The sequence below is a fragment of the Drosophila albomicans genome, chromosome 2R, assembly GCF_009650485.2.
Source record: "Drosophila albomicans strain 15112-1751.03 chromosome 2R, ASM965048v2, whole genome shotgun sequence".
Classification (NCBI taxonomy): Eukaryota; Metazoa; Arthropoda; class Insecta; order Diptera; family Drosophilidae; genus Drosophila; species Drosophila albomicans.
In genome coordinates, this window is record NC_047631.2 from 25,004,043 (window position 1) to 25,021,188 (window position 17,146).

The window sequence follows — 17,146 nt, forward strand, 5'->3', positions numbered from 1 at the left end:
GATCAAATGAGATGTTCGTTAAATATATATTTTTAATTTGTCCTAAACACATGTACTTCCTGAATGATGAATATATTAACTTGGTTGAGTTGCAAATATGGCAAACTACGATAATAACAACTCTGCTAGTAAATCTGCTTAATCGCTGTCATCGCGTGTCGACGAAGCTCCACCAACTGGTGGCGCATTAACATCGTCTGGTTTCGATTCCAGCGAAAAGGGCGGTATCTTGCAGTCGAAGGAGTAACCATCCTCACGCTCCAAACGGAAGGTACCCCACATATGACCACTGGGCGCCTGCAGGCTCACATGACTACTGTACTGGAACGCGGGCAATCGTGGACTGAGTATGGGCTCCTGGCCAACAACCCCGCGTCCACGCACCGTCTCCAAAGTGCCCGACAATGAGAAGATACGCCAATGTCGCTCACGCAACTGAACGCTCAGCTCACCCAAATTCTCCAAGCGAATACAGTAACGCCACTAACAGGAAGAAGAAACCATTTGTTAGGTGTATTGCTAGCAATCCTCTCCGGTTCTAACTCACCCAGTAGACGGAAGAGGCAGGCGTCTCGCGGCAACCCATGTAGAAGGGTATGACGGTGATGCGAACATTCTCCGTGGTCTCCTTGTGAACATCGCTCATGTCCAGCCAAGGATGATTCTTCTCTTGCCACGCCTTGAGCGTTTCTTGGCTCACAAAAGGCGGCTCGGCGTCTGGCGTATGCGTCAAAAACTTGTCGAATAGTTCGTGCTGCAACGGCTGCTTATCGTTGGACGAATAGGGCATGATGTCATCGTGCGCCACATAATCCAGTCCAGGTATGGCGTACAGGCTGCGATTCGAATCCTGATTGCCAAGAAAAGTAACAGCCTCCGTTTGCGCGCGCTAAAAAGGAATATATTTAGTTTTGTCAAGGAACTGATGAAATCAACACTTACAATATGTGGACAGTCCCGGGTATCGATGAGCACCTGATAAAATGTCTGCGTTTTACCCTTAACCTCTTTGGCATCAACTGCGCTTGCTTTATTGTTGTTGTTGTTGTTGCTTGTTATCGGAGTCGCGGTACCCACTTTGGTGGTACTCTGCTGTGCATCGGCAGCAGTGTTGGTGCTGCTGCTCGCTTGCCATGCCGCTGCTGAAGCTGCAGCATCTGCTTGAGGTGCTGCACTTGTTGTTGCCGTGCTATTGTTGCTGTGTCCAGCCTTAACTATAATGGATGAAGCCTCTGTGTTGGATGTTGCCGGTGTTGTTGTTGCTGCTGTCACCGTTGTTGTTGTGGTTGTTGTCTGCCTGCTAGGATTGTGCAAATCGCGGTCATATACACGAGCCGTCCATGGAAACAGTATGACGCCCCGATAGCCGAAGATGCGGTGCAGGAACAATTGTCCAGTATCATATTTACCCTCCTTGGCGTCCAATAGGCGACCAACCTCAGCAAGTCTGCAATCAAGTTGTTATTATGCAACATTTGTTTTTATTTTATTGTTTTGTGATAGCGTCGTCGCAGTGTCTGCTAGCAATATTACAACAAACAACGACAACTGACCCCACCACCATATCATCCGAGTGGGGGGAACACTTACTTGGTTGAACTGGCGGCCTGCTTTTTAATGCTACGTTTCACCAATATATCACATTTATGCAGCAGTTGCCAACGCTTGTCCCATTTGAATACGTGCAGTAATAAACCCATTAGTTGTCAATCGCAGAGTGCAGCAGCCTCAGTTCGCCGTTCGTAGTTGTTGGCCTGAATCTGAATGAGAAATCTGGGAACAGCTTTTATGCAATTGATGAGGGGGGAGTATGTGCACCACTTGTCTTTTTGTTATTGTATGTTATATGAAGAATTTGTTAAAAGTGGGTACATGTGCTTTATTTTAAAAAAAATTTTGTAAATTTATCAAACTCTGATAATTCGAAAGAACATTGTTATTGTACAAATTTATTGTTTTTATTTTTTTTTGAGTTTGTTCTCAATACGATTTCTATGTTGCGCAGCAACCCTGCGCACAACTCTACTATCGATATACCAAATAAAGTGTTACCAACCTAGTTATTGGAAGTGGTATATTTGGTATCTTTTGGATATTAAATAGTATATTTTGCAATGTCACTTGCGGTCACCCTGCTTGTCAGATCTTCTCTCTCTTTCGCCATTTGACAGATTTCCGGTACGTACGCGGATTTTATGCTATGCGAAGAAAAAATAAAAAAATATACGTGAAAAGTACAAGAATGTCAGAAAATTATTGTGGCAGTGCATTAATAGATATGTGTATTATGTTAAAACATAAATGTTGCGTTTCAATAAAGTGCCTACATTTCGATGTTTATGGCTGAAAGAAAAGTGCACCCACAAGTCTGACAATCAAAACAAATGTTAATGAGCCAATTGGTAGAAGTGACCTGTTGTAACTGAAATGCATTTCAATATATAATTGCAGTGAACTATGGCTGACACACAAGCTAAGCCCGCTGCTGCTGCGCCTAAGGCTGCAAAGGCACCCAAAGCGGCAAAGGCCGCCAAGGCCCCAAAGGCTGAGAAGGCCGCCGCTACCGAGACGAAAGTTTCTGCCAAGAAGTACAAACGTCACGGTCGTCTGTTTGCCAAGGCTGTCTTCACTGGCTACAAGCGCGGTCTGAGGAACCAGCACGAGAATCACGCCATCCTTAAGGTAAGTTTCCACAACACGCATTACTCGTTGATCTTGTTGATTCTTAACAAACTATCAACATAATATTTACAGATTGAGGGCGCTCGTCGCAAGGAGCATGGCGAGTTCTACGTTGGCAAGCGTTGCGTGTATGTCTACAAGGCACAGACCAAGAAGTGCGTGCCCCAGCACCCAGAGCGCAAGACCCGTGTCCGTGCAGTGTGGGGCAAGGTTACCCGCATCCACGGCAACACTGGCTCCGTGCGTGCCCGCTTCAACAGGAATTTGCCCGGTCATGCCATGGGACACCGCATTCGCATTGTAAGTATTGCAATAGAGATAACAATGTGCTTCATTCAACGTATTAATGGTGATTTATATTTCAGATGCTGTACCCATCAAGGATTTAAGTTAATAATTAACTTTAAATGACCTGCAAAAGATCCGTTTACATCATAATAAATGAAACAATTTAAATTTAATTACAAGTATACTTGGAATTTTAAACACATTTCTTTCAATTACTCTGACATGTTGCTGTAGTGATTTAGTGGATAAACGTGGAAAAATGGAATTCAAAAACCAAATGCACTTAAAATTAAGTGGTTTATCAATAACGTAAATATAGTAGTGTCATTTTAATTACTACTATTGCATTGTGAAAAAGTTTTAGTTAGGAGGATGCGGCTCAAAAAAGTTCATAACTTTGGGTTTAATATTCTTTGTATACGGCTTGCATATGGTTGCCTATATGTAGGATCGTTTGTTTATGCTGATCAAATCATGTAGCTGAATTTAATATTGTATCAATTAATAGCAGTCTTCTAGTTTCAAAAAGCGGCCGTGTTTCCGTAAATGTGGTTTATATTTAAATTTGTCTTGAAGACTTTCCAATTTAAAACCAAAATCAAATTTGGACAAGTGCTGGACAACAGCTAAATCAAAATAAAACCCAACACTTATTTACACAATGGTAGTGTGACCATTTCTCCAATTAATATTTGAATGCAGCCCAAACGGTTACCGATACACTTCTCCATCTTACGTAAAACGCAAAGCGTTACGTAGTGAATATTGTAGGCATTCGCGTGCTTGACATCTTCGGTTACACTGTCGTAGACCATTTTAAATAAACCGTTCATTGGCGAAGGTGGCGTCGGTTTTCGCAGTGAAAAATTTCCATTAAACAAAAGAGCGCTGCAAACAAAGCGAAAAAGTGTACTTTACAAATAAGTAAATCAAGGTATGTATAAAACGCACAATCGTGATGCACAGTTAAATTAGGAGACCGCAGTGATAACTTGTTGCATGTGCACTATAAAATCGATTAAGTTGCGGAAGCAAACCTAATCATCATCTTATGCTTTTCACTTGTGTATTGGTGTCATGGAATTTTGAGGCTAACCAAACTCTGTATCTGTTCATGATGATGATGATGAAGGGCTGTGGCAGAGGGAAAGGTGTGAGTGAAGTGCAGCTGCTTTAAAAGTGTTGTATTTAGCACAGCTGCCAAAGCGCCATATGCTTTGCTGCTGCATACTGAAGTGAAACATAAAAATATCACACAAAACATCTCATTTTTCCGACCAACACTGTCGCACCCTGCTCCCCGCTCCTGCCTAGGCTCTAGTGTGGCCATGTTTCTTTTTTGTGTTTTTGCATTATTCTCGTGTGTGGCTCTTTTTTTAGTCTCGACTGCAGGCTGCCCAACTTAATAATCGCATGCGCTGGCTAAAAACTAGCTAAAGGCGGTTTCAACCGGCGGCGTTCGTTAAAAGGCATATACTTATATGTACATACATGTTGTGCATATATGTACATATGTATGTATAAGTATTAGTAGTTTTGTGGAAATGACGCCGCCGTTGTTTCGGGTCACTTTTGAATTTGAATGCGCTAAAAATGTTTTCGTCCGTTTGCGTTATAATAATGGTAAAATAAATATAGGTTGGCCGCCACTGGTTAAACTTGATTTTGCTTGGCACTCATGTATTGTACACTCATCTAATGTGACCCATGGCCAAAACGACGTCGTTTGCTTTTAATTTATGTCTTGCCATATTTATTTTGCTTGCCTCACATTCGGTTAACGCAGTCGGTATCTTGTCATTTAGGCAATAATCTTTAAATAATAAAACAATCGGTAACCAGAGCGCGTTAGACAGGGAGGGAGAGAGTAAGAAAGAGAGCGCGAAATGGGAATCGAAGCCGACAATTCAAGTTATATCCAGATTGCTCATTACTCATAATTTCTAAAAAAAAAAAAAAAAGCGAGTGCTTCACACACATATATACAGACGCAGGTAATGTTCACAATAATTGCATTAGTGTGTGTTAGCTGTAAGCAACTTAGGGCCGCTCGACGTGACCGATACAACAACAATAATGGCGAATAAAAAGTCTACCATTAGTCAGTTATTGTTGTTGACGCATGTGTTTGTCTTTCACACACATACATTGATTTGTATCTATGTGCTCTGTTTAGCTTGGAAAATGTTTAGCTAGCAAAAAGCATGAAGAGTTAGTTGCTCGCTTAGAGATCTTTGACTCTTGTTGTGTGTATTATCGGTCATTCACTTTGCTTTGTTTTACGCAAAAGCAAACAAACACACACACACACACAATGTCAACTACATACCTCAACATAATTGTGTTTGTGTGTGTTTTGTGTGCTTTGGCATCCCATGGGGAGACTTTCGCCTCCCACAAAGCATGACGCATCATTTTCTCGCAGATGTCATCGCGTCTCTCTTCCTCTCGCTCGCTCTCTTTACACCCAAGCACCAACCCCACTTTGACCTCATTCCTCCTCCACAAACAGCAGCACAACATAAAACTGAAACACTCGAAAACTTTATTATGTATGTTTTGTATACAATATTAAAAAAATTGCAATAATAATTTAGCGTACTTATTTGAATATTTAATTAAAACGAATTAAAAAATTATACGATGATAATATTAAAGGCTTCTTTTAAATTTAAATTTATATAATATTTTGAAATAAAATCGCAACTTGCAAAATAAATAGAATATTAAAGACAAGCTGAAAGCAGTTACAGCTTAGGGGTGAATAGAAAAACTATTATTAATGGTCCACGACTATTATTATGCTATATTATTGTATGGTATAGCTATGTTTTTTTGCAGCGTACAATATAAAATTGTACAAAAAATGAGAAAGTGTGCGAATGGCGGCGACAGAGCCGCAATTATAGTTAAAAAGAACGCAGTGCTCAAAAATAGAGATAATGTTTGTATGAGTATAAGTATGCATGTATACTTCTATGCCTGTCTTGTCTATATATGTATGTGTGAAAAGTGAGCAGCCGAATCGCGAATGGTTGTGTGTCGGACAGAGTGAACGAGAGGGGAGCTCCCGCTGTTGGTGCAAATGTTTTCCATTCTGCTTGCTGCTCTTTTTGTTGCTGTTGTTGTGTCTGACTCTGTTTTCGGTTCTTCGTTGTCCGCGTTCTGCCTGCTGCCATTTTTCATCGTGGCTCAGTTTGCTGACGTTCGTCACAGTCGCCGCTTCATTCATTGTTGGCCACTTTTTTTTAGTTGTAAGTGGCGTGACCATTTTCATATCGCACATTACAGTGTGTCACGAAAGTCTATTTTCATATGCATATGCAATTATTTTAACACGATTTTCTCTATTGAAGTGTACTTACCATTTATTTTCTCCCTCTTTTGCAGTTTATAAGCAACTACAATGACTTCCACCGAACTGAAAATTGGCCTCAACACCAGCTCTCGTCCCTCCAGCCGCGTCCTGAAGCCTCCAGGTGGCGGACACACCAACATTTTTTCGGAACCTGAAGTTGCCGTGAATGCCCCGCGTCCCAAATACAATCAACAGAACTCTTCCAATCTAAATGCCTGCATGGGTTCCACGGATGCCAATCAGGTGGTGGAGAAGCTGCGGGATGAGGTAGCTGCCGCCCCAAAGGAGGAACAGAAGCCTGCAGCTAGCCAGCCCAAAGAGAGCAATGGAAACAAAGGAGCGTCAGATCAGGCGCGTGGTCGTGTTCCTCCCGGCGGTTACTCATCGGGTGGCTTCTGGTAGACGAAGCAGGATGGTCGGATGGATGGATGGATGGGGTAGCTGTAGTTGTGTGGCTGCCACACGCATTTAATGACACTCTCACACAAACAAACACACACTCACATACACACACAAGCCAAGACATCCTCAACACCATTAAATACATTTATAAATATAAATCGCTTAAACTATTACATATATATACAATATTTAGCCTATACAACATTCATATTCATATTCCAAAATTGGCTACAAAATGTTCAAACCGTTGAAAACAAAAGTTGATAATGAATGCGAATTAATTATCCAATTTTATTGCTGACATTCATTGACTATACTATTATATATTCGCCTTTTTTCTGCTCTCTTTCTCATTTTTGCATTTGATTTATGATTTTTGTGTTTCTATTCTATGCATAACTATTTTATAAAACGTCTAACGCAATTGTTTAAACTTTAAGTGCGATTCCGCCCTAATAAAACATACAAATTAAAAAACGAAAACGTATTTAACAAATTTACCATTCACATTTTGAATCTGTACTTAAATGTCCAATCCAAACTTGTAACAATGGTCTGTAAAATTTGTCTAAAATTATTTTCTAATTACGTAAGTGTATTGCGACAAAATAAATTTAACATTTAATACAAAGAACAACATCGTCTCTTTTATTCCACATTAAATCGTTCCTAGAATAATTAAAAGTCGTTTCTCGGATGTCTTGTACCAAAAAAGGTATAAACTTTAATTGGCGATCAAATTGCAGCGATCGATACACGCACGATCTTAGATCAAAAAGATTTGTGCGTAAATGAAATTATGAATTATTGAGATATTTTGAGTTCTTAGTTACGATATTTTAAGTCTATCATTTATTACACCTGAATTAATAATTATCTTGACGATTATGTCAAATTATATTTACGAATAAATACATCAATTTGTATTATTTTTAGTGTGGATATCTTAGAAACTAGAGGGCGGTGGAGCGGGCGTTACATCAAAAAACATTTAACAACTCGCTATTTAATGCGTTCGCTACGCTCCATCCAAACAGCATTTTTTTTTTTGTGTTTTACATAATTTATGTGAAAATTAATTATTAGAAGGTAAAGAAATTATGACTAAAAGCTGTTTCTCTTCTCTGCTCTCAAGTCGTTTGTTTCGTTGAATTATTTCTTGGTTCCGCGTCGTTAAAGCTGAACCCGTAATAAGTCCATATTTGTTGTTTGTTGTTGTTGTTAGGCTAAATTCAAACTATAGCTAATAATTAGACTAATTTCATGTCATTAATGTATGAGTCCAATTCGGCATCGAGTTCCTCGGCAGTTGGTGGAGCTTTTCGTTCACGACGCTGTCCGCCTGCTCCGCCAGCTCCAGGTGCAGGTTTGCCACCAGCTGGACGCTTAAAACTGCCACGACGAGGTGCGCCGCCAGCTTGGCCACCTAAAATGAAATGGGTGACATTCAGTAAATGGGTCGATTTGTTTAAATGATTACTACATACCACCACGCTTGAATTGTGGCCCTGAACCGACGCGACGCTTCACATCATCGGCGGGAAGGGGACGCGTGAGAGCTGCAACATCAGAGACGGCAAGTTGTATGGTCATGGGGCGACCATCTAATGGCACTCCATGGTATTGCTTGATGGCCTTCAAAGCATCGGATCTACGCTCAAAGATGACATCAGCAGTACCTGGCAAGAGTAAATAATAAATGAATATAAAGAACATTATATACAATTGGTTACACATACCCAATGAGCGACCAGAACGATCGTAATGCACGGCTGCCTTCTTCATGGGTCCGAAGTCATTGAAGAGCTCCTTGATGTCCGTATTTGAGACGCCATAGTCCAAATTACCAACAATCAACCGTGTTGGCCCAGCACTGCTTCCAGCAGCGCCTCCATTCCGCTTTGGACCATCGTACATATCATGCTTCCAAGCGCTGTTCACATCGCCCTAGAGGGGGGTAGTATTAGGTAGAAGGTTTTTGTTGGTTGGTTGATTCGATTCGATCGGATTGGGATTATGTAGAGTAGCCAGCAGTTGTTGTTATCCTAGCCATATTATCTCAGATAGAGAGGACGCGCCATCGAAGAAGAACAGTGCAGAAAACCACTAAATATGTATGTATGTATATCGATTGATTGATTGCCACTGTTTTGTTATGATTATTTTTGGGCAAGCGGCACACCACAAGAAAAATAACAATTGAACGTGTTTTATATGTAGTATATATGAACGGGGAATTCAAAGAAAAACAAACGAAACGCGAAATCTCCTGAAGTGCTGTAAAATATATATGTATTCAAAAAGAGTTCTATATATGTTCGACGAGGAATTTTTTAGAGTTTGTTTGTATCGATCGATCGGTCTTTCTCTGCTGCGGCTGCTGCTTCATTCCATCCTTAAAAACAACCCAACATGTGTGTTAAAAGCATTGTTATTGTTTTGTTTTTTAAGTAGAATTTCGCCAAACCGCCATTTTGCAGCTTGCGTATGTATGCGTTTGCACATGGTAAAAGTAACGGTACAGGTACCGTTTATTCTGCGTATGGTCGCCATTTTGAATTTTCCGTGTTGTGATATTTGCTATTTCGCATCTGTTTTTATTCGCAAGAAATCAAAGCGGGGAGTTTCCAACTTGTTTTGGGGGCTGTCCTTTTCATATTTTCAATGTATATTGCATGGATATAATTAATGCTGCTTTCTCTGCTGCCTCTACATGACACAACGTTACGTTTCAATTACCCGTGCGAGCCGAGGCTTCTGTATAACACCGCCACCGCCGGCGCCACCACGACGACCTTTGAGCACGCCACCGGCGCCGCTGGCTGGTGCCGGTTTGCGTGGGGATCCGCCGCCACGACGTGGCCCAGCGCCGGCAGCAAATCGCTGCTGGCCGCCTGAGCGACGTGCTCCGCCTGGTCCACCGCGGGTGCTGCCCTGCGGTTTCTTCTGTGTACGCGTCGACTTAATGATATCATCCAAACTCATTTCAATTTTATCCACCATTTTTGCGGTTTGCTTTGTTTATTATTTGTAATTTCCAAGTGCTAAATATAACGCGTTAGATGCAATCAACTCTTTTAAATGAAAACTCGCGTTGTTAATGTTGGATTTATTGTTACGAAGCGCGTGCAAATTTCGCCAATTGCTGAAAAAACGACGCACGAGAATGAAAATTGTAGAAACAAAATCAAGATGGCTGACTTCAATGAAAAAAAGTGTTGCTCAACGTTTTGAATCTACCGATAAATTGATATCTAACAATCGAACTATCGGCTTTTGTTTTGGTACAAATATACTGAATTTCACATCAAACAGTGTGGCCGTAAGTAGTAAGAGCACTTTAAAATTCCACCTGCGGTCACACTAAAGTTACTAGCGTTATTGCCATAACTGACAAGAAAAAAAGTAAATAAAAATAAAAAACTAATAACATTCCGCAAAACGCCAAAAGATGTTCATTGTGGCAATAACTGGTGGCATTGCTACGGGCAAAAGTACTGTGAGCAAGGTCTTTGAACGCCATGGCATCCCAATCATCGATGCCGACAAAATTGCTCGAGAGAGTAAGTGCATTTTTGAGGATGTTCTAATTAAATTTAATTAACATACTTATGTACAATGTACAATATATTTAACGCCCCTACAACAGTTGTGGAACCAGGTCAACCTTGTTGGCAAAAGATTCGATCAGCTTTTGGCGAAGAAGTGCTCTTGCCCAGCAAGGAAATCAATCGAGCTGTTTTGGGGCGTTTAATCTTTGAAAACAAGGAGCTGCGTGGAAAGCTTAATCAAATCACACATCCTACAATACATCGCACTATATTTTGGCGTGTCTTCAAACATTTCATGTCTGGCCGCGCCTACATAGTGCTCGACTTGCCACTGTTATTTGAAACTGGTATCTTAATGGATTTCATACACAAAATTGTCACGGTGTCCTGGTAAGTTTTATACGAAAACATTAGTATGTTTTTATTATATACATTTTATTTTATTAGTGACTCGGATAAACAACTAGAGCGACTGTTGGCACGTAATGAACTTTCGGAGCCCGAAGCACGTAATCGCATCGACTCGCAAATGCCGTTAGAGCAAAAATGCGAAAAGTCACATTTTGTGGTCGACAATAATGGTAGCATCGATGACACTGAAAAGGCAGCGATGCTCATTTTTAATATGATGCAGGAAAGCAATAAGCATTGGTATAATCGTGCCTTTATCCTGGGCTCCATTCTCATTGTATGCTTCGCCATCTACTTTGTGTGCAAAACCTTTGAATTGTGGCCCATGTCCAAGGTGCTTTAAGGCGTTCCTTGCTAGCCTTTGTCTCTGTGCGTGTCATTAACGTGTCTTATTTATTTAACTTTTGTATTTTATGTTTATGAATTCCATACCAAATATGTTTTTACGCACACCTGCAACAATTTAGCCAATAAATTATACAATTGCAAAAGGGCTAATTTAAGTTTCATGTTTGTTTATCTGGCTTCTCTTATGATAATCATTTTAATTATGTTCAGAATTCGATGGACACGATGCGTTTCCTTTAACAACTTTAACCTAATTACATTGTATGTATGGGCATACATACTACATATAGAGAATGATCTATATTACGCAGAGTTGAACTTAACATAAATATAGTGTGGATGGGACCGTAGCGAGCAATCTTCATTTACAAGCACATTAAATCACTATCGTGGGGACTTCGCCAAGCAGCGTCGCCGTTTGTGCGCAGAAATTGATAAAAGTTTGCAGAGTAATTTTAGTGACAGCTTTGGTGACATTATGATTCAGTTGTATAGGATCCTGGACGACCATCGGTTTGCGTATCTGCAACGTTGTCTCTGGATTCTGCTTAGCATAATCCAAGTACCTAAATTCAAATAATTATTAGTAGAAAATTCACCATAAACACAAAAAAATAGATATTTACTTTTGTGGCATGCGTCTTTCCAATTTCGTTATGGCTACACCACTTGTACCCAAGTAAGGACAAACTGCGAAACGCTCGTAATTAAACGTTGCATAGTATTTAAAAAATTCTCTCATATACTCCTTGATCATCGGTACGGTAACCTGAACCTGATGGATCTTCAAGTCACTGAGTGACTTTTGAGCAAAGTTTGCAACCCATGCTGTTGATAAAAGTACAATGCATTTATAGGGGAAGTACACAATTCAATTTTTGCAACACTTACGTCCCACGAACTGTTTGGCATTGTTTGAGTTGTCGTTCTGAAGCGTCGCAATCGATGGCAACAACTGGTTGAGCTGCAAAAAGTATGTGACCATCAATGCCATGCTATAAGTTGTGATTTGTTCCGATAATTTGCAACGCTCCAACCAGGTCTTCACATAGATGCACATGTATTGAACTAGAATTGAAAGATGCATGGTTAACGCTGCAATAAAATTGTAATATGAATTAATTTACCCAGTGGCTGCACTTCGAACAAGTATTTGAGCAAGTTGGTGTTACAATAGCCTAAACTATTTAGGCAAATATCACACTCAATTCCAGAGGACAAGTGACAGGTCTTTATGATTGGCACACGCGCCTGTTCAATAACCTGTTGGACAAAATGAAAGCTTAACTAATGATCAATCGGACGAGATAATGTGTCTTACATTAATGATGCGCCATTTGTTGCTCGCTACGAAGAGTTCACGCATTACTCGCAGCTTGAGAAGAGTCGCCTTGGAAGCACGATGCTCGAAGATGTGGAAATTGTTGCCTGCATAATGAATTGTAATTAAAATACATACACCTGATGGATTTTTAATATAGATTCTGGTACTCACCAATATCCACAAATACATCCAAATCCGAGGAGCAGCTGCCAATGCCCGTAATCCTGGAGCCAAATTTATATATGCGAATAGGCTCATCGGCAAAACCGGGCGAAATCAATTCGCATAGATCACGATCGATATTATCGTACTCAGGCAATACTTTCAGTTTATCCGCCACTTGATATTTCTCCTTAAACATGTTTGTTATATCCGCCGTGACCATGGATTTCGCTTCTGCAAATAAAGAACTAAAGCTTAGTACACTTCAGTAGTAGATAATGTGTTGGTTGTTCTTACTCTTAGGCAACTGCACGGTGCTCTTTGCATTACGAGCTTCTACAGTAGCCACTTTCTTTTCTTGCTTGGTCGGTGGCGCCGCTGCTTTCGGGGGATTTACTACCTTTGCATTTATATTTGGTTTGGAATTAGGTGGATTAGGATTTGGATTTGGATGCTGTTCGGCCAAATGTGCTACAGCCTTGGCAATTGTGGTGCCCACAATGCGATTTGTGCACGCTGAGCAGCTAAAAGTACGTTTGATTTTGTTCAACTCCTTTGGAGGCACAAATGCAACTCCTTCATCAGGTGTTGCTGATGCTGATGATGATGTTGCTGATGCTGATGATGAATTTGCCGCTGCTGATGATGTTCCTGCTTCCTCTTGCTCGTTAGGAACTGGTTGCGTCGACTTAGGCACTATGTATGTGGGATTCTTGTCCAAATACTTTTCAATACCCTCCACAATGCGATTTAATAAACGAGTCAAATGTGGATCCAATTGAGCTTCACTCTGACGAGTCGCCCAATCCAGCGTTTCCAAGAAATAGTTGGCTTCCATGGTCAACGGATTTAGCTAAAAGACAGCATTGTAATTAAATTTGTTGTACTTTCCAAGACAATATTATTTACGTATAACAATTGTTGATTCTCCGCCATTGTGTTGTGCTTTTTATTCTTTTTGCTGGTTTTCGCGGTAACTGTGATGACAACAGGGGGGCGAATGTCCCTCTACAAAACAAAACAAAAGTCGAAGTGATTAGTAAGAGCACAAATTGTGAACTGCTTTGTGAATTGTTCAAAACATATACAACACAGTTTCTCGAGTGGAACAAAGGGGAAGACGCTTTTTCTACCGCAGCAGCAGCTGATTAGCTGCCAGAGTTGACACCAAACCAAAACTGCTAGCTTGCCGGTTGCGATGCAACTCACACGGCAATCTTTAAAGCGTGTGTGTCTGTGAACCATAAACACCCCCACACATACACCTATGTATGTATATAGTACATAATATTTATAAATATGTACAGATGTCATTTATTTTTTACTTGTTTGACTTGTTAATGGAAGTATTAAGTCAAAAGCTGATGCAACTTTTGTGAAGTCAACTGGTGTTTGGCAAATTTTGGCAAACACAACACGCTGCAATGTTGCGCACTGGTGAAATCAACTTACACTCGATCCCGCTTCACTTGTGTTCCTCGTAATTCCCTCGTAAAACAATCTCTCGGCATTGTTATATTCGGCCTTATCAAACCAAAATGTGTCAACGTCCTCAATTCTCATGTTTTCGCTTATTTGTTTGCAAGACGAAACGTAATATAAACAGCACGTTCTAAAAACGCGAGTGATTTTCGGCCAGACAAAATACACTAATGTGAGCTTGTTTGTTAACTAGGGTTGTCAGCATCTGAAAATTTATATTTCCAAATGGCGGGTTGCCTGTTTTAAAGCACAAGGCGATAAAAACAAAAGTTAGGAAAGAGGATTTGGAAAGTATTTATAGCACTTGATTTGTATAATTTTAATTAGAGATTATGACGTCCCGTTTTAAGATTAAATTATACATTAAATGCATTAAATATTTACATACATAGATTGAAAAGTGTTTTAAAAATACAAACTATAAAGACTTCTCAAATCGTTCAAATGGGGATTTGTAGAAATAGACTGCAAAAATCATAGATCGCTAAAGTTTCGGTTTAAACTTACATTTATTTTTTATTCACAGTCGACGCAAGCACCTATTGCAATTTAGTTACATTTATTTAATCTTTTATAAAAATCTAAAAGACACATTGAGGTTTATCCAATACCAAAAAAAATTTCGATGTAATGCTTATATTAATAACATGAAACTGTTAAGGAACGCGGCACTTGCGGAAAAGTGGCAACCTTTTGGAGTAGGCTTTGGCATAAACATCGATATGTCAAATTGAACAACGATACTAGTTATCGAGCATCAAAGCAGTTGTACTCACTCACACAAGTAAACAGTTCCGCTTCCGAGACTATAAATACCAGTCGCAGTGAAAATTTTCATCATACGTTTGTGAAGCCTCATAGCCGGTAATTCGAACGTAAAATCTCTCCGAGATCGACCAGCAACTGCTCTACAGATTTTCTGTGAATTTTTCTTGTGTGTGAAAAATAAAATAAAAAAAACTCAATATGGTAAGTTTTATTCAATTTACTGTTTAGAAAATTAAATTAATTTTGTGTTTGTACAAATACTGTGCGGCAAATCAAACAAGATAAAATAATAAAAAAACTCAAGATGGCGGCGTCACATTTTTAAGCGATGTGATGACGTCATGTAAAAGTTTTAATTGTTAAAAAGAAAAAGATTTGTGGTAAAATGAGTTTTTCCATTTTTCGGGAAGAATTCCCTGAAATCGATGCCTTTCATAAATTTCTTTAATAAATTTCGTTTCCATGTTTAAATTCTTGGGTGTGGCTAAATCGATATCGATTTTTCTTTGCAACGTTAAATTAATCGAGCATTCGCTTTTCTTTTCTTTTTCCATTACAGCGTGAGTGTATCTCTATCCACGTTGGCCAGGCTGGTGTCCAGATCGGTAATGCCTGCTGGGAATTGTACTGCTTGGAGCACGGTATCCAGCCTGATGGTCAGATGCCCTCTGACAAGACCGTCGGCGGTGGTGATGACTCATTCAACACCTTCTTCAGCGAGACTGGTGCCGGCAAGCATGTGCCCCGTGCCGTTTTCGTGGATCTGGAGCCCACAGTCGTGGATGAGGTCCGCACTGGTACCTACCGTCAGCTGTTCCATCCCGAGCAGTTGATCACAGGCAAGGAAGATGCCGCCAACAACTACGCTCGTGGTCACTACACCATTGGCAAGGAAATCGTTGATCTGGTTTTGGATCGTATTCGCAAGTTGGCCGATCAGTGCACTGGTCTCCAGGGTTTCCTCATCTTCCACTCGTTCGGTGGCGGTACCGGCTCTGGTTTCACCTCCCTGTTGATGGAGCGTCTGTCTGTGGATTATGGCAAGAAGTCCAAGCTGGAATTCGCCATCTACCCAGCACCCCAGGTCTCCACTGCTGTGGTTGAGCCCTACAACTCCATCCTGACCACGCACACAACTCTGGAGCACTCGGACTGCGCCTTCATGGTCGACAACGAGGCTATCTATGATATCTGCCGTCGCAACTTGGATATCGAGCGTCCCACATACACCAACCTGAATCGTTTGATTGGCCAGATTGTGTCTTCGATCACCGCTTCTCTGCGTTTCGATGGTGCCCTCAATGTGGATCTGACTGAATTCCAGACCAACTTGGTGCCCTACCCCCGTATCCATTTCCCTCTGGTGACCTACGCTCCCGTCATCTCCGCCGAGAAGGCCTACCACGAGCAGCTGTCCGTTGCCGAGATCACCAACGCTTGCTTCGAGCCAGCCAACCAGATGGTGAAGTGCGATCCTCGTCACGGCAAATACATGGCCTGCTGCATGTTGTACCGTGGTGATGTGGTGCCCAAGGATGTGAATGCCGCTATTGCCACCATCAAGACTAAGCGTACCATTCAGTTCGTGGACTGGTGTCCAACTGGTTTCAAGGTTGGCATCAACTACCAGCCACCCACTGTGGTGCCCGGTGGTGATTTGGCCAAGGTTCAGCGTGCCGTGTGCATGTTGTCCAACACCACGGCTATTGCCGAGGCCTGGGCTCGTCTGGATCATAAGTTCGATCTTATGTACGCCAAGCGTGCTTTCGTCCACTGGTATGTGGGTGAGGGTATGGAGGAAGGCGAGTTCTCTGAGGCTCGTGAGGATTTGGCTGCTCTCGAGAAGGATTACGAGGAGGTCGGCATGGACTCTGGCGATGGTGAGGGTGAGGGTGCTGAGGAGTATTAAGCACTCACTCCACAAATGCAATACGCATGCAAGACAAGCGTCATTGGTGGGCGTGGCATCCGAGGCACACGTCGAAACCAATGCTTACGCTTTGTCCCAAAAAACATATAACAAGAGAAAATTCGCAAATGAAAAACACTGGGAGTAAAATATGGTAAAACCAAAAGTATTTTATTGCTAAAGACGAAGACAAAAAAAGAAAAAAAGAAATATTGTCTTAAATTGTTGTTCCAGAATAAAAAATAAAGCGTTTGTCAGTGTTTGTCAGCAAAAAACTCTATTGCCTTTTTCTTTTCCCAAGCTTTTCCAGCCAAGAGTTCAATGAACGCACAAAAAAAAGAAGCTAATTGCGTTGTCGACGTGGCCAGATGGCCAAAAGGGGAAAGCGAAGAGAATGCCTCGCGCTCTATTAATAGCAGATGTAGTTGTAGTTGTTGTACGAAGAGCCGCTTTCTACTCTA

The 17,146-nt window shown here is 41.0% G+C and overlaps 7 protein-coding genes across 8 annotated transcripts; 4 read left to right on the forward strand and 3 right to left on the reverse strand.

Moving 5' to 3' along the window:
* Positions 1-7: 7 nt before the first annotated feature.
* Positions 8-1,962, reverse strand: LOC117573669 (polymerase delta-interacting protein 2). The gene is made up of 4 exons (XM_034256998.2): positions 1,591-1,962; positions 943-1,447; positions 548-889; positions 8-483 (listed from the first exon to the last, which is right to left on the reverse strand). The coding sequence occupies exons 1-4, from the start codon at positions 1,698-1,700 to the stop codon at positions 139-141; spliced, it is 1,302 nt and encodes a 433-aa protein (XP_034112889.1). The 5' UTR covers positions 1,701-1,962; the 3' UTR covers positions 8-138.
* An 87-nt stretch (positions 1,963-2,049) lies between these two features.
* On the forward strand, positions 2,050-3,143 carry LOC117573675 (60S ribosomal protein L35a). Its single transcript, XM_034257004.2, has 4 exons — positions 2,050-2,178; positions 2,452-2,682; positions 2,755-2,982; positions 3,048-3,143. Exons 2-4 carry the CDS (start codon positions 2,458-2,460, stop codon positions 3,069-3,071), a joined length of 477 nt encoding a protein of 158 aa, XP_034112895.1. The 5' UTR covers positions 2,050-2,178; positions 2,452-2,457; the 3' UTR covers positions 3,072-3,143.
* A 620-nt stretch (positions 3,144-3,763) lies between these two features.
* LOC117573677 (uncharacterized) lies at positions 3,764-7,214 on the forward strand. The gene is made up of 2 exons (XM_034257005.2): positions 3,764-3,904; positions 6,361-7,214. The coding sequence occupies exon 2, from the start codon at positions 6,377-6,379 to the stop codon at positions 6,728-6,730; it is 354 nt and encodes a 117-aa protein (XP_034112896.1). The 5' UTR covers positions 3,764-3,904; positions 6,361-6,376; the 3' UTR covers positions 6,731-7,214.
* A 530-nt stretch (positions 7,215-7,744) lies between these two features.
* On the reverse strand, positions 7,745-9,921 carry LOC117573673 (THO complex subunit 4). Its single transcript, XM_034257002.2, has 4 exons — positions 9,470-9,921; positions 8,470-8,677; positions 8,218-8,409; positions 7,745-8,156 (listed from the first exon to the last, which is right to left on the reverse strand). Exons 1-4 carry the CDS (start codon positions 9,731-9,733, stop codon positions 7,981-7,983), a joined length of 840 nt encoding a protein of 279 aa, XP_034112893.1. The 5' UTR covers positions 9,734-9,921; the 3' UTR covers positions 7,745-7,980.
* A 151-nt stretch (positions 9,922-10,072) lies between these two features.
* LOC117573674 (dephospho-CoA kinase) lies at positions 10,073-11,186 on the forward strand. The gene is made up of 3 exons (XM_034257003.2): positions 10,073-10,293; positions 10,380-10,671; positions 10,729-11,186. The coding sequence occupies exons 1-3, from the start codon at positions 10,182-10,184 to the stop codon at positions 11,033-11,035; spliced, it is 711 nt and encodes a 236-aa protein (XP_034112894.1). The 5' UTR covers positions 10,073-10,181; the 3' UTR covers positions 11,036-11,186.
* Positions 11,187-11,190: 4 nt separating this feature from the next.
* On the reverse strand, positions 11,191-14,631 carry LOC117573664 (terminal uridylyltransferase Tailor). Of its 2 annotated transcripts, none has more exons than XM_034256993.2 (9): positions 14,516-14,631; positions 13,436-13,534; positions 12,824-13,379; positions 12,536-12,760; positions 12,362-12,468; positions 12,168-12,303; positions 11,932-12,108; positions 11,667-11,868; positions 11,191-11,606 (listed from the first exon to the last, which is right to left on the reverse strand). In XM_034256993.2, exons 2-9 carry the CDS (start codon positions 13,460-13,462, stop codon positions 11,417-11,419), a joined length of 1,620 nt encoding a protein of 539 aa, XP_034112884.1. In that variant the 5' UTR covers positions 13,463-13,534; positions 14,516-14,631; the 3' UTR covers positions 11,191-11,416. The 2 variants fall into 2 exon arrangements, with proteins under 2 accessions (XP_034112884.1, XP_034112883.1); XM_034256992.2 differs by lacking the exon at positions 14,516-14,631 and adding an exon at positions 13,979-14,212.
* A 178-nt stretch (positions 14,632-14,809) lies between these two features.
* On the forward strand, positions 14,810-16,960 carry LOC117573667 (tubulin alpha-1 chain). Its single transcript, XM_034256995.2, has 2 exons — positions 14,810-14,977; positions 15,336-16,960. Exons 1-2 carry the CDS (start codon positions 14,975-14,977, stop codon positions 16,683-16,685), a joined length of 1,353 nt encoding a protein of 450 aa, XP_034112886.1. The 5' UTR covers positions 14,810-14,974; the 3' UTR covers positions 16,686-16,960.
* The last annotated feature ends 186 nt before the right edge of the window (positions 16,961-17,146 follow it).